Here is a 13,161-nt window from a genome sequence, read left to right on the forward strand (position 1 = left end):
GCTCATTTTGACAAGATGCGGCACGAGCGGGCGAACCTGGAAGTTGAACTCCGGGATTCGAAATCTGACCTTCAGGAGATGACTGCTGCACGCGAGCAAGAGGCACAAAGCCGAAGCCAGCTGTTACAAGAATTCACCGACCTCCAAATCCGACTTGATGGGGAGACATCCAGGCTCGCTGACGTATCTTCAAGCTTAGAAATGTACAGAGGCCGAGCCGACGAATATTTCAGCAAGCTTGAGCAGGCAGAAATTGCTGTTCTGAAAGCAACTAGAGCAGAACAGTTTGCCAAATCACAAGCCAAAGAGGCGGAAGACACATACGCCGAGGTTATGTCTGAGAGGCAAAGGATGGATGCCCTGGTTGAGGATCTACAGGGCCAGAACCATCGTCTTGAAGGAAGGGTGGAAGACCTGTCAACCGACCTTGACGCCGCTACGCAAGCCAGGAGACGTCTTCAACATGAGTTGGAAGACTATCGTAACCAAAGGGCCATGGAGATTGAGGATAAAGAATCCAGCATGGAGCAAACACGCAAGAAGTACCAAACTGAGTTTGCTACTCTTGCTAAAGAGCTTGACCTCGCTCGAGAAGAGAAACTGTTTAAGCAGGCAGAGATTACCAGGCTTCGAGACGAACTTGATGAGCTACGGTCCAAGTGGGATGACGAGGTACTGAACAGCTCAACTTGGTCAAAAGAAAAGGCCCGATTGGAATCTACTTTGGTTGATGTTGCATCGTCGCGTGATGAGGCTGTCAGCGCTCATAATGAGGCACAGAGCAAGATTGTTTCCCTCTTATCACAGGTGCGGACTCTTCGGTCGAGCGTGGACGAAATCACTACCGAGCGCGATCTTCTCATTCGAGAGAAGAAGGGCGTTGAGGCACGCCTCGAAGAAGCCAAGGCAGGCTTTGACGAGCTGGCTAAGGGCGGAAGCCCGTCGCTTCGCGATGCAGCAGGCATGGACAAGGAAATTCTCAATCTGAAGTCTAGCCTTGCCCGGCAGGAGGACATTGCCCTCGCCGCGGTGGAGAAGATGCGACGTGCTGAGGCACTGGTCACTGAGGTTCAGAAAGACATTGCGGGCGAGCGTGAAATCAGCGCGACTTTACAGAAGCAAAAGACAACGCTAGAGAAGAGCTTGAGCGAGGCACAGCTCAAGCTTGTAGACCTGGAGACTAAAGGCTACTCAAGCGGCAGCCAAGACATTAAATTTTTGCACAGGCGCATCCAGGAGGTAAGTCTTTTCTCATATCCCAAGTCACCTTATCATCCAATGGGTAGAGAAAAAACATCAAAGAGTTTACATATGCTAACTATATCTTAGCTTGAATCACAGCTGGATAGCCACGAAGAGGAGAAGAACAAGTCACAGCGTTCTGTTCGAAATGTGGACCGTACTGTGAAAGACCTGCAGACGCAAATCGAACGTAAAGATAAGCAAAACATGCAGCTCTCTGATGACGTGAACCGCATGCGCGACAGAGTCGACAAGCTTCTCAAGACAATTGAAGAGCTGCAGGCGTCAGAGTCTACGAACCAGCTCTCGGCACGACGCGCTGAGCGCGAATTGCGTGAAGAGAAGGAGAAGTGTCACCGCCTGGAGCGAGAGCTGGATGGGTGGAAAGGCCTTCGAACAGAGAAGGGCGGAGTGGGAAGCGTTCGTGGCAGAGGTGTTACATGGAGAGTGGGGAATGAAGGAGAAGATTCAACGCTGATCGACGTTCCTCAGAGAAACAGCAGCCTGAACAGAGCTCCTAGTATGACCAAAGGCTTCTTATAAAGCGACCTGAGTGCGAATCACGTCTGAGGGGGTGTATGAAGGAGAAGCGAAATTATGGATGAGCAATGGCGTTTTGTGATAGGTTTGTGGGACAGCCTTTGTGTCATTGGGTATCAGCATAAGAGGGAGGACGGGTGGCGGTCACGACTAGCTGCTGATTCTGTATCATATTGGATGCTATTGTTCACGACTCGGGGATGACTATGTTACGTTATATAATTGGTACGATATTAGTTAATGAGAGACGAGGAGAAGGAACTGCAGGACTGTAATTCGTTTTACATATAGTATAGTATAGTATAGTATAGTATATTGAGTGAGTGTAACTCTTTACAAAACGGCTGACTTGAACCATCCGGTGCCACCCGTATTACAAGCTCTAGTGTATGCTGCCGAAGAAGTGCGACGCAAACATTTGGCAGCATCGTAATCAGTGATTTATTTGATTGCTTCTGGGCTTTTCGGCTTTGGAATGATCTTGGGGCAATGGGTATTTAGAGGCCGATTATTCCTCGATAGAATCTCGGGTTTGGGTTGGATAGGAGTGATAATGTACTGGTAAGCTTTATAAGCCTCCACGTCCTCGTGGCTGTTGGTTCACATCAAAAAGAAAGGGGAAAAAGTAGATCAATAAACAACGATACTAATCTGACTCTTTTTTTTAGCCAAAAGCATGGCCGGCAATACCAGAAACCCCGAGTACGATACAACGAACCCCTCTCGCCGGCCTCATAGAGACTGCCGCATGAGGGCGGGCTATGTGCTCGTTTCAGAGGAGCGAGAGTCTGGATCAGAGTATTCGGGCTCGACTTGCTGCTGCTGCTCGAGCTGTGAGTCGAGCTGCTCCTGCGATGAGGATAGTGAGGATGACGAGGACGAAGATGAAGAGCATGATTACGGCGATGTTGTTATTGAAGAGGAAGAAGAAGGCTACGCGAGTGACTGCTCGGCATGTTGGACGAGACGAAATATAGGGCGAAGGGGCCGTGCGGGTCGGAGATATGGGACTCGGTATAGGAGCATCCCGAGGGCTGCTGAGGAAAGAGAAGTAAGTGGCCCTTGTCCTGCCCCTGCTTTCTCTCTCTCGTCTCTCTTCTATTTCTGTTTATCAACTTCACATACATCTGACTGAAAGCCATGTTAATGTCAACCATGTAGTCTCTTCATGATCATCACCATCACAGCCCTCGCCGCCACAACCAGCGTGAGCAGCATCGTGGACGTAATGAAACTCCTCAGCGAAATGCCCATCACGTTACCTTTCGAAGCACCAACAGCATCATTAATGACAATAGCAACGACCACAGCGCTGTAGACACGCCTTCGTTTCGGGGCCTTGTGGACCGAATCGTTTCCACTACTAGACAGCTCCGTCAGGGGGAAGAGCATATCCGCCATCTTCGGTCATGGATTCGCGTGTTGGAAGACCTTCAAAGACTACAACCCGTAAGCTCCGAGCGAGGGGCAAATACGACTGCTGTTTTTGCTCCTATTTCTCCTCCCCTTTGTGCTTCTGCTGCTACTGGCCTTGGCTCTAACACTAGCCCGACGATGGCTGCTAGGGCTGGGCACCAGAATTCTTCTCCGGGGACGGTACTTGGAGGAGCGGCAAACGCGTATCCCCGAAGGGTAAGACATAGTCACTTCATGTCTGGGGGCAGAAGCTCCTCGATTAGTAGACGAAGGAGATTGAGATGAGTTTCAACGGCAAGGGGAGAGTTAAAATATTACACGGAAAGATTGCTCTACTATTCATTTGCAAGAATTGCTAAGTTGGGGTAGGCACATATATCTAGTAATTGAAGAGGGACGATGAAAGCACTTCATATAACTAAATTCTTATAGCTGGATGGAGCCGGGCTTGATTAAATAAGTGCTCCATCAAGATGGTCGTCAACATGGAGTCCATGGCGAGAATTACATAACAATGAATGACACTGAATGGGTCAACAGCAGGCTAGCGAGATACGAATTGAGGAATTAGATAACTAGCATGCCATATTATTCCTAAAAGAGAAGAATGATTCGTTATGGCTGATGATGTGCCCACTTTCTATTGCTTATACGCGCGCACGCTGGTTAAAATGGTTAAAAATACAAAAATAGCGTCGATCGAATAGAGATAAAAAAGAAAAAAAGAAGGGTCTGGCCGGGGATTGAACCCGGGACCTCTCGCAAGCAAGCTGTAGGGTGTACCCTAAGCGAGAATCATACCACTAGACCACCAGACCAATTAATCTTTGATCAATTGATGAATAAAGCGCAGCTAAATTAAGTTTATAAACTCTAAGCGTTATCTTAAACGGCCGGTGTCAAATTAGACCTCCAAACTTTACAAATGATTTCCACGTTAGAACTACAAGGTCTCCACACCCTCTCAGCCGTACTTCGTATTAACGTGCACTTAATATCTTCCGTCCTGGGCTAGCCCGACGAAGCGCCCGATGCTACGATCATGACAAGCAAGGAACAGGGACAAGGAAAAAAGGAGATCTCAGACACGGTCGCAGCCAGCCGCTTTGGGGCTCATCGCCGCGATTCTCAAAGGGGAGCGATGTCGCGATGCTATTCGTCGCGCCGCCTTCTGTAGGCTTTTGCCCTTACAGATATAATTCGACGCCATCAAAGACAAAAACAAAACGAAACGAACTTTGTCCAGCAGCCCGCTAAAAAAGCAAAACAATGGGCCAAGGCCGCCGCCCTTCTCTTGTTCTTTTTCTTCCTCACTTTTGCTGTCCGAAGCGCTAATGGGTAACTAGTTGTAATAAAGCAGCAACACGAGCAGACGTAAACGGGGTACGGTACACGCCTTATTTTTTCTCAATATTAGGCACAAGCCGCAGCCGCCCCCCCACGAGAAAAACAGAGGCCCAGCTCGAAGTACTAGTCGGTTACTAAGCCGAAAAGATAAGAAGACCCTTGCTCTTTGTTGATGCATGCAGAGCTAGGCTTTTAAAGCCCGGCCCATCATGCTAAAATCCTCTGCTCCCACCCTAGCCTGATGGATGGCGTCTTCTGGAGACGTTTCGGCTTGACCAGTGGAGTCTAAGGCAACGGCCCAAGCCCTGTCATTGTCGCTCAGGGCCAATGGCTTTGAGCTTGTTCTCGTATCCCGAGAATTCTGGCAGGGTCGAAGGATTGAGCTAGCAGTCTACGAAAGTACTTGTCCGAGAAACGAGAGACCCCAGAAAGAGAGATGGCCGAGAGACAAAGGACAGCAGGGAGGGGGAGGCAAAACGGAGGCCGAGGAGGGAAAAAAAAAAGAAGTCTTTTTTGCGTGATCCTCCTATGCGAGGCCTTGGGAAGCGAGATGCTGTCACACCGTGTCTCGCAGCCATTGCTACATACACATGCTGCGTGATATTCGAGCTTTCTCGGGCAACTCCCTTGTCTATTGCCGGATTGGAGGAAGAAAATTGGGATGCGATTGCGCCTCTGGTACCTTTTGGCCGTGACTCGACATATAATTCTCGTATCAGCCCGGCGTATCCGTTTTCCAGCCCACCCTCGTTTTTAAAACAAAACAGGCCAATGCTCTGCAGAACAATAAGCGCTTGCGAAAAACAAATATTACTATCTCGAACTATCCGCAACGTAGCAGCAAGCATTCGCCCTGAGCTTTTCGACCCACCGCCGCTGATTGAGACGATACCCAAATTGCGTTTTCTTTAATCAGTTTAACCAGATAAATCACACTACTATTACTTACACAGCCGCCTCTCGTCAGCTCCTGTGGCTGGATTCTGGGGGGCAAGTGGCTTTTCGCTCTTCTTTTTTTTCTCTCTCGCCTTCTCTTTCCTCTCACTCCCATTCAGATCATACCGCCAAGCCCTTGACTTTGACTTCTGTCCAATAGCCTTTGCCACGCTATCAAGACACTCGTGCCTGTTGGTGCACTGAGAAGCGTGAGGGAATCCCGGACCTCTCTACCTTGTTTATTTTCGTTTCAGTACGGTAGTATTTTAGTACTCTGTACTGTAGGTCGAAATGCGTAGTAGAAGGCTGCCCCTGGTGGCGGCTCCCTTCATCTTCCTTCTGGTGCTGGCGAGTGTATACCTGGGGCGTGATCGCCTGTCTTGGTTCCCCAGCTCTCAGGTGCAGCCGGTATCACACAAGCAGCTCACTCAACAGGTGGTGGGAAATGGTAAGAGAAAAGATTAATCCCCCCTCAACAAGAGATGAGGTATACGTTGAGGGAAAAAGACTGACCGTTCAGGCGACGTTCTTTCCTCTGGCAACATCACCGAGTATCTCGAGGCAATCTACAATGTGAAGCCAGATTCGAGATTAACGCCTCGTCTCCAGTGCCCGGCTATCAACACTACACGATACAAGACACTGAAGTACAAGAAGAAGTCATCAGGGCGTCCGGCACCATCATCTCCTCCTCGTCCTCCCCGTCCCGCTTCTCACTCGTCGGCTTCACGTTCATCTCCATCTTCATCATCTTCACCCGTGTCGGTGTCTAAATTACTAGCGCAGTCAAAATCTTCGTCTGCACCTTCATCGTCGTCATCGAAGCCATCGGCCACTAATGCTCCTCGCGCACTCATCCCTCGGCCCTCCTCTAAGGAGATTCGTTACTTCTTCGCCCTCGACTTGCGCAATTGTGTCGGTCTCCTCCCCCGCCTCTTGGGCAGCATCATCGAGGCCATGCAGTTCCTCGGCCCTCGCTCATGCGCCCTCTCTATCGTAGAGGGAGACTCTCCTGATGGCACTGGAGACGTACTCGCCGCCCTACGCCCCAGTCTCGAGGCCCTGGGCGTCACTTACATCTACAACTCTTCCACTGTCAAATCCGCCGAGGGCGATCGCATTGCCAAGCTTGCAAAGCTGCGCAACATGCCTCTGGAGCCAATCTTTGAGCAGTCAATCCCCATCGCCGACGATGCCAGCGTCATTTTCCTCAACGATGTGGCTGCCTGTGCCGAAGACATTCTCGAGCTAATCCTGCAAAAGCAGGAGCTTAACGCCGACATGACCTGCGCTATGGACTGGACCTATCCCGGCGACGACGCCACGTTTTACGATGTCTGGATCGCCCGAGGCATCAACGGCGACTCCTTCTTCCACATACCAGCAAACGGAAACTGGGGTGAGGCGCATAACCTCTTTTGGAACGCGCCGGACACGAGGGCCCGCTTTGATGAGCTGCGCCCCTTTCAGGTGTTTGCGTGCTGGAACGGCGCCACGGTCTTTAGCGCCAAGCCCATTGTCGAGGGCCTTCACTTTCGCAGAAACTACCACAAAACCGACGAGTGCTTCCAGGGCGAGCCGGTGCTGTTCTGCAAGGACATGTGGTGGCGGGGTTACGGCAAGATTGCAGTCGTGCCGAGCGTCAACCTCGAGTACACCGACAAGAACGGCAAGAGGCTCAAGGAAGACAAGGGCTTTGTGTCTGATATCGTTGCGGACCAGGACCCGCAAGATGATTTGATTGACTGGCAGGGCCCCCCGGATACCATCCGCTGCATGCCGACCTGGAAGGATCAGTTTTTCCAGCGGTGGAATAAGAGTCTGACGGACTAAGAATTTTTATGTTTTTTAATGGGAAGGGATAAACTTGCAACGACTTTTGGACAAAGAAAAAAAACGTGTAAATAATTAATAATGTACGCCGTTTATGGTATTGGTTGGGCATATAGAGTCAGTCTCTTGGGGTTGTTTTGGTTATTCTGCATTTTTCATACACGAGCCGGCAATTCGCTTCGTTCAATCATTTGCGTTTCAATTTTTTTTTATTGTACATATTATACATTTACCAGACATTATTTTCATTTAATCGATTTCATGAATCAATTGGAGCTTCCACGACCACCCTGGCCGACATTGGGGCCCTGCTTAATGCCTTGACTTTGTCCACCGCTGGCGTTCATGCCCTGCAGACCGGCGCCTTTCTCGTGCAAGCCCTCTGGCAGAGGCGCAGTCTTGTCCTTGGATTTCTAAACGAAGAAGAGTACGTTAGCATGTTTCGTGTTGTTGTTAAGGTTTGTTTTGTACATATTATTGAATTCAAATTGGTGGAAAATGACATGTGACATACATCTTCAGAAGTGACGCCATGGGCAACGTTATGAGTGGCTTCCTCAAAGGGGCCGTTGTCGCTTGAGCCGTCTCCTTGGCGAGGCATGATGTTGTGTGTAGATTTCGGTGCTTGTTTTTTTTTTTTTTTTTGAAGAATTGCGTATGTGAAGAGTGATTGTTTGAATTTCTGTTTGAAAGAATGAATATTAGACACTCTTATATCTTTCCTTTTATAGCAACTGAATCATATTTGACGTCATTTATATCAAAAGTCTTTAACGTAACCATGATGCTATTCTGTGGAGCTGATACTTTTTGTTATTCCCCATATCCACCGACCCAGTGATCAGCTTACTTAAAAACAGTGTCAATTCATCATCGAAAATCAGCGATTGCGAAAAACCCCAAAAAACAATGCATCGGCTTATATACCATAATACGTTGCCTATTTTTTTTTATCGTCAGAAAAGTAGGACCCTTTGGTCTTGGCAACCACAAAAGAGAAAAGACATGAAAACAAGCAATAAAGTGACGTCAGCCCAAGACCGATGGATGCAGCAGATGCCTGTCTGGTTTGTCTTGGCATCTTTACTTTTTTTGCCGCTTAGACGGCAATCTGTTCCGAAGCCCCTAAAACGGCAATGCTCGTAAGCGTTTTTTGAGTGCTAGTTTGTATGCTTAGCTATGCTTATTACAAAGCCAATTAAAATAGTTTGGGTAGGTGTGAATATGGGCACGGCAATTGAGGCTGAATTGCATTTGGCCGCTTTTCTGCATCTTTTTTCATTTTCTTGTGGTTGTATAATGCTGACGTGAAATATTTGATTCTTTTTATTTTTTTATTAGATTTATTTTTAGCATGTAGTGAGTCATCTTTGACTTGCAGTAGCTAATATGTTGCTTGTTTAATATGGACTCTTATATATCTGCCTATAGCACGGTGGTCAGCAATCCCATATCTATTTGGCCAGACTCGACATCAACTCATGAAGCCCAACTTCAGTAAAATATAATACTTTAAACATATGGATGTGATTCACACATTTATAAAATAGAATAAAAACCGTGTTGCATAACGCAGACATCCAAATCCCAGCTGGCCGTTGCTAATCCTCCAAAGTAAAGGCGAATAGAATGCCAAACACAGTATACATATCCAGTATATACACCTCCAAATTCATAGTCCTTCAACTTCCTAGATAATGTCTAGTCCATCATATACAGAAAAAGAGTTGCAAAGAGTCCAAGATTGCGAAAAGCGGGCTTACGTGCATCTGCGCAGGCAGCTCGGCCTCAATCCCCTGCCAAGCAGACCACCAACATCATTAACAGCAGTAGCAGCAACAGCAGCTCCTCCACCCATTCCGGCTCGTAATCCCGCTCGAGGTAATCACTATACATTTAACCATAAAGATGCTGAATCTTGTAGTTTATCACAGAGTGAGTTTGCGAAGCAGGGACAACAAGCACAACGTCACTCCTAGACCGCAGAAAAGAGTAGCAATGTCCCTGGCAAAGAGACAGAAGCGCCTTATGCAGATCATGAGAGAGGCACTGATACAGAGAAGAAATCCGATGCCATGATGGACGATTTGTCCAACGCTATTGGCTTAGCACTAGATGAATGGAAGGATGCCTCGAATCACAATTAGCTCAATATCTTTTTTCACCCCTTTGCACAATGCTGCTTATGCTTTTATGTGTTAGTCAGCTTCACATTCTACGATAGCATACCAATGCGAGAGTATTCATCTTCCAGAACTGCAAATGTCCTCCTCTTCCCTCCTCTCTAAAAAGGTAGAGATGTATTAACAATCAGCTTAAAAACGGCCTCCATTCTCTGCTCACTTAATCCAACGTCCCAGCCAGCGCCACAGCGCTAAACCGTAAATCTCCTCCCTCTCTCTCCAAAAACTTCAACACACCCAGGTTCAGTCCCTTTTCGCTCAGCACATCTTCATCACCATTCAGAGGTCCTCTGTTGATGGGACCCTTTCTCCGTCCATCAAGCTCCCACAGGTTCCCGTCGTTGCCCTTGACAAAGCATACATAGTGTAGGTCAACATCGTCTTGAGCGTCGGGAGCAGGAGTATCGCCCTCGGTGGCGGCTGCCTTGTGCGCTTCGGCCAATGCAGGTGTTTGTTCGATTACTCTGGCGCGTTCGGCAGGGTGGAGGGGAGTGCTCCTCTTGACGATGTCGTCGAGTGTAGATCCCTCGGCTGGGTTGTCATAATTGTTAGCTAATGCGAATAGCTTCAAAGAGTAGCACTTCAACATAAGGGCAACAACATACTGATAAACTCCCTCGCAGGTCCATTTGTCACTGCATGTAACAACCCCATCAACCCACACGCATTTCGAATCGTCTGCTTCCACCACAGCACCGGCTCCTTGTCCCCAGTGCCGTTATACTCGGTCGCCAAGCTGTCCTCTGCCATCCTATGGCTCTCGTATACTGCGGATATGGGGAATACCAGTAGAAGCGCTAGAGCTGGGCGTGGAATAAAGGCAAGCATGTCTGGATCGGTGAGAGAGTACACATCGTGCATCTGCAGCGCGGGCGACACGCCGAGCTTGTGGATGAGCGTCGTGAGCAGTTGAGGATTGGCTTCGAGGGGGATGAAGGCTGGCGCAGTGGCGGCGGGATCGGGATTCGTGTTGGATGACATGGCGCCGGCAATTGTATGTGGTATCTCTGGTATTTCTTATATTCGGCTGGGTATGGTTTGGTAAAAGTTGAATGCAAATGGAAAGTCTTCAAGCAGCTCTGGAGCTGTATTTCGTAGCATTGCGGGGTGGCGGGACACTAAGCAGCAGCGTGCCTGATGACGTCTGCAACACGCTAATGAGCTCCATCTGTGGCAAGGCGCTAGAACAGCTGCTAGAAGCAGGCACCGAGCTCGAACAGCTAAGAGAGCTTCATGTGCAATGGGTAGCTCAGATGCCTTGGCCCCAATGATGGCACAATGTATGACAACGTATTTATGCACTCTCTTACAAACATTAAAAATTTCATTGATGACTTTTAGAGTGCTGATAACAAGACAACTAAGGCAAACCAGCACAATCTGTGCGCACAAGTCCCGTCCCCACTTCCTATCAAAACAGCTCTCTCTCATCTCATAATTAAAGCCATTCATAAAAAGATAGAGAAGAGAGGGGGGAAAATAGAACATCTTTCTCTGGGCATCAGCCTCCAGCATATTGCTGCGGAGTGATCCGATATAACCTCCCATCAATCAACAAAGCACTGCCTTCTCATTATATAGCACAATTTCCACCGTGTCGTACATTTGCCGAAAAAAATAATCTTAGATGCAACAACAATCCGCCATTTAGTTCGCTGCGACATCAGACTTGCGAGGACGGCCCCTTCCCCTAGCCTTGGGTGCCGCCTTTGCCTCTTCATCTTCAGCTCCCTTGGCAGGTTCAGGGGCAGCCTTCGTGGCTGGGACACTCGATTTGCGTCCTCTCTTCGCAGCGGGCGTGATGGACTCCTCGTCCTTATCGTCAGACTTGGACAGGGACGCGCGCTTGCGACCCCTGGGGGCAGAGGCTGGGGCAGCCTTCTCAGCGCCTTCATCTTCATCTGGGGTTCCTGTCTTAGCCTTGGAGGCCGATGGCTTTCGTCCGCGTGCAGCCTTGGCAGGAGCAGCAGGAGCAACATCCGCCTTCTCCTGACTCTTATCTTCATCCACTGTCTCCTCTTCGGACTTGACAGCCTTTGCCTTTGAGCCTCTCTTGGCAAGCTTCTTGGCTGTAACAGGCTCTTCAGCATCCTCTTCAGTTATTTCAGCATCAGCCTTTTGTTCTTGCTTGGTAGTTGACTTTCGTGAACGCCCTGACTTAGTTGTAGCTGATCCTTCGGCGTCTCCTTCGCTTGCACTCTTAGCTTTAGCCTTGGACTTGGTCTTGGGCTCCTCCTCATCTGCCTCGACGTTCTTGGACTTCGTAGCCTTCTTAGTCTTGGGCTCATCATCAACATCTTTGGCAGCCTTCTTGCGACCTTGCTTGCCAGCCTTTTTGGCGGGAGCCTCATCTCCATCGGCAGCCTAGAAACCGTCAACAACAGTAATTGTTATACATCTTAGACTCTAACATACCTCTGCCGCGGCCTTCTCCTTGGCAGCCTTCTGTTTGGCGGTAAGGTGAATACCCTTTTCACCTAGCTTGTTCTTCTCCGGGTCCTATAGGCTGTCAGATCATTGTATCGTGATACGAAGCGCAAAAGCCAAAAGAAACTTACACCCTTGAAGTCCTCCGCATCAATGTGGCCTTGCTTGATGCAGCGCTGGATCTTCTCCTTAATCTCATTATCACTATTAGCCACATTAGCAGCCGTTCATCGAACTCTTGATGTTGCGTGAAGCTGAGCTTTTACTTACTCCAGTTCGTCATAGCCATCAATGGCATCAAATTCATAATTGTCGGGGTCTCCGCCGCAGAGTTCCTGGAGACCGGCAATCTGAGCACCGGATACACATCCCCTAGATAATCAATGCTTGGTTAGGATTCTATCAGAATGCAAGTTGATATTAGGCAAAGGAGAGTTGCTTACCAGTGCTTCCAGGACCAAGAGCCATGATCCTGAATCTCAACCCAACTGCCGAATCGGATCTCTCCCTTTTGAATCTTCACAGCCTCTTTCTTGCATACGGTGTCATGACAGCCAGCACGCTTGTTGGGCGAGATTTCTAAATGTTGGAGCCTCGAGTTTAGCATTTACTTGTGCATGTGAATACAAGGCTACAGCGCCCCAAAAATGACTATGGGTGGCAAAGGAGGAAACGAGGGAGGAAAGAAAACAAATGCCAGCGGCGGTACAAAGGGGGAAAAATTAATTTACTTACCGATACGATATTGAGGCATATCTGCAATAAGATGAAAATGATTTGAGAGCGTTGAATATTATCGAATCAAGGGAAGAGAATATCAGTAGCAACAGCGTTTCCCGCAAAGCTTCAGTCAGGCCAGAATGCGAATGAGATGCGACCACAGAAAAAAAGTCGGTGGGTAGCCTGTGCGCTATAATGCAAGTGTACGGCAGTCGCGGCAACAGAGAGAAACAAACAAAATGATTAAAAAGGTACAATAAAGTGAACAAGAGGCCACACACTCAATTAAAATAGTCGAAGGTGTTATAAAAACAGCTGAAAAAAGGAAGAAATATTTTCTGATGCTGGGCTGAAGAAAAAAAGAGAAGAGGAAAAGACGGGGAAGCTGCCTGCCTATCTGAAATATGGGGGTAGCGCGTCGCGTCCCAGTAAAAAAAAAAAAGGAACTTGGCAGGCAGCCAAGCACCTTCACTTCAGCTCGCTTCCAGCGCTTCACACCACCAGTGAAACAGTTGAT

The 13,161-nt window shown here is 48.5% G+C and overlaps 4 protein-coding genes and 1 non-coding gene across 5 annotated transcripts; 1 reads left to right on the top strand and 4 right to left on the bottom strand.

Moving 5' to 3' along the window:
* Positions 1 to 3,926: 3,926 nt before the first annotated feature.
* GGI43DRAFT_t85 lies at positions 3,927 to 4,016 on the bottom strand. Its single transcript has one exon. It is a non-coding gene; the product is annotated as a tRNA-Pro (tRNA).
* A 1,567-nt stretch (positions 4,017 to 5,583) lies between these two features.
* On the top strand, positions 5,584 to 7,486 carry GGI43DRAFT_327618 (glycosyltransferase family 69 protein). The gene is made up of 2 exons (XM_083201933.1): positions 5,584 to 5,929; positions 6,002 to 7,486. Exons 1-2 carry the CDS (start codon positions 5,773 to 5,775, stop codon positions 7,312 to 7,314), a joined length of 1,470 nt encoding a protein of 489 aa, XP_083061992.1. The 5' UTR covers positions 5,584 to 5,772; the 3' UTR covers positions 7,315 to 7,486.
* Positions 7,487 to 7,998, bottom strand: GGI43DRAFT_400773 (uncharacterized protein). Its single transcript, XM_083205490.1, has 2 exons — positions 7,829 to 7,998; positions 7,487 to 7,727 (listed from the first exon to the last, which is right to left on the bottom strand). Exons 1-2 carry the CDS (start codon positions 7,913 to 7,915, stop codon positions 7,581 to 7,583), a joined length of 234 nt encoding a protein of 77 aa, XP_083061993.1. The 5' UTR covers positions 7,916 to 7,998; the 3' UTR covers positions 7,487 to 7,580.
* Positions 7,999 to 9,657: 1,659 nt separating this feature from the next.
* Positions 9,658 to 10,478, bottom strand: GGI43DRAFT_421852 (ubiquitin carboxyl-terminal hydrolase; the record flags this gene model as incomplete). Its single annotated transcript, XM_083208023.1, has 2 exons — positions 9,658 to 10,028; positions 10,103 to 10,478. The coding sequence occupies 2 exons, from the start codon at positions 10,476 to 10,478 to the stop codon at positions 9,658 to 9,660; spliced, it is 747 nt and encodes a 248-aa protein (XP_083061994.1).
* Positions 10,479 to 10,803: 325 nt separating this feature from the next.
* GGI43DRAFT_400776 (PARP-type zinc finger-containing protein) lies at positions 10,804 to 13,034 on the bottom strand. Its single transcript, XM_083205491.1, has 6 exons — positions 12,660 to 13,034; positions 12,368 to 12,503; positions 12,195 to 12,296; positions 12,056 to 12,128; positions 11,913 to 11,996; positions 10,804 to 11,861 (listed from the first exon to the last, which is right to left on the bottom strand). The coding sequence occupies exons 1-6, from the start codon at positions 12,676 to 12,678 to the stop codon at positions 11,145 to 11,147; spliced, it is 1,131 nt and encodes a 376-aa protein (XP_083061995.1). The 5' UTR covers positions 12,679 to 13,034; the 3' UTR covers positions 10,804 to 11,144.
* Between the last annotated feature and the right edge of the window lie 127 nt (positions 13,035 to 13,161).

This window comes from Trichoderma evansii, assembly GCF_050947405.1.
Source record: "Trichoderma evansii strain SZMC 28006 chromosome Unknown GGI43scaffold_6, whole genome shotgun sequence".
In the NCBI taxonomy this organism is placed as follows: Eukaryota; Fungi; Ascomycota; class Sordariomycetes; order Hypocreales; family Hypocreaceae; genus Trichoderma; species Trichoderma evansii.

Bases quoted from the DNA above. Each gene is read 5' to 3' on its own strand.
- GGI43DRAFT_400776 (XM_083205491.1), bottom strand. The intron at 12,297-12,367 runs GTAAGCAACTCT...TTGATTATCTAG, and splicing joins TCTTGGTCCTGGAAGCACTG to GGGATGTGTATCCGGTGCTC. The intron at 11,862-11,912 runs GTATGTTAGAGT...GACGGTTTCTAG, and splicing joins AGGAGAAGGCCGCGGCAGAG to GCTGCCGATGGAGATGAGGC.
- GGI43DRAFT_400773 (XM_083205490.1), bottom strand. From the start codon at position 7,915: ATGCCTCGCCAAGGAGACGGCTCAAGCGACAACGGCCCCTTTGAGGAA. The intron at 7,728-7,828 runs GTATGTCACATG...TTCTTCGTTTAG, and splicing joins ATGGCGTCACTTCTGAAGAT to AAATCCAAGGACAAGACTGC.
- GGI43DRAFT_327618 (XM_083201933.1), top strand. From the start codon at position 5,773: ATGCGTAGTAGAAGGCTGCCCCTGGTGGCGGCTCCCTTCATCTTCCTT. The intron at 5,930-6,001 runs GTAAGAGAAAAG...CTGACCGTTCAG, and splicing joins TCAACAGGTGGTGGGAAATG to GCGACGTTCTTTCCTCTGGC.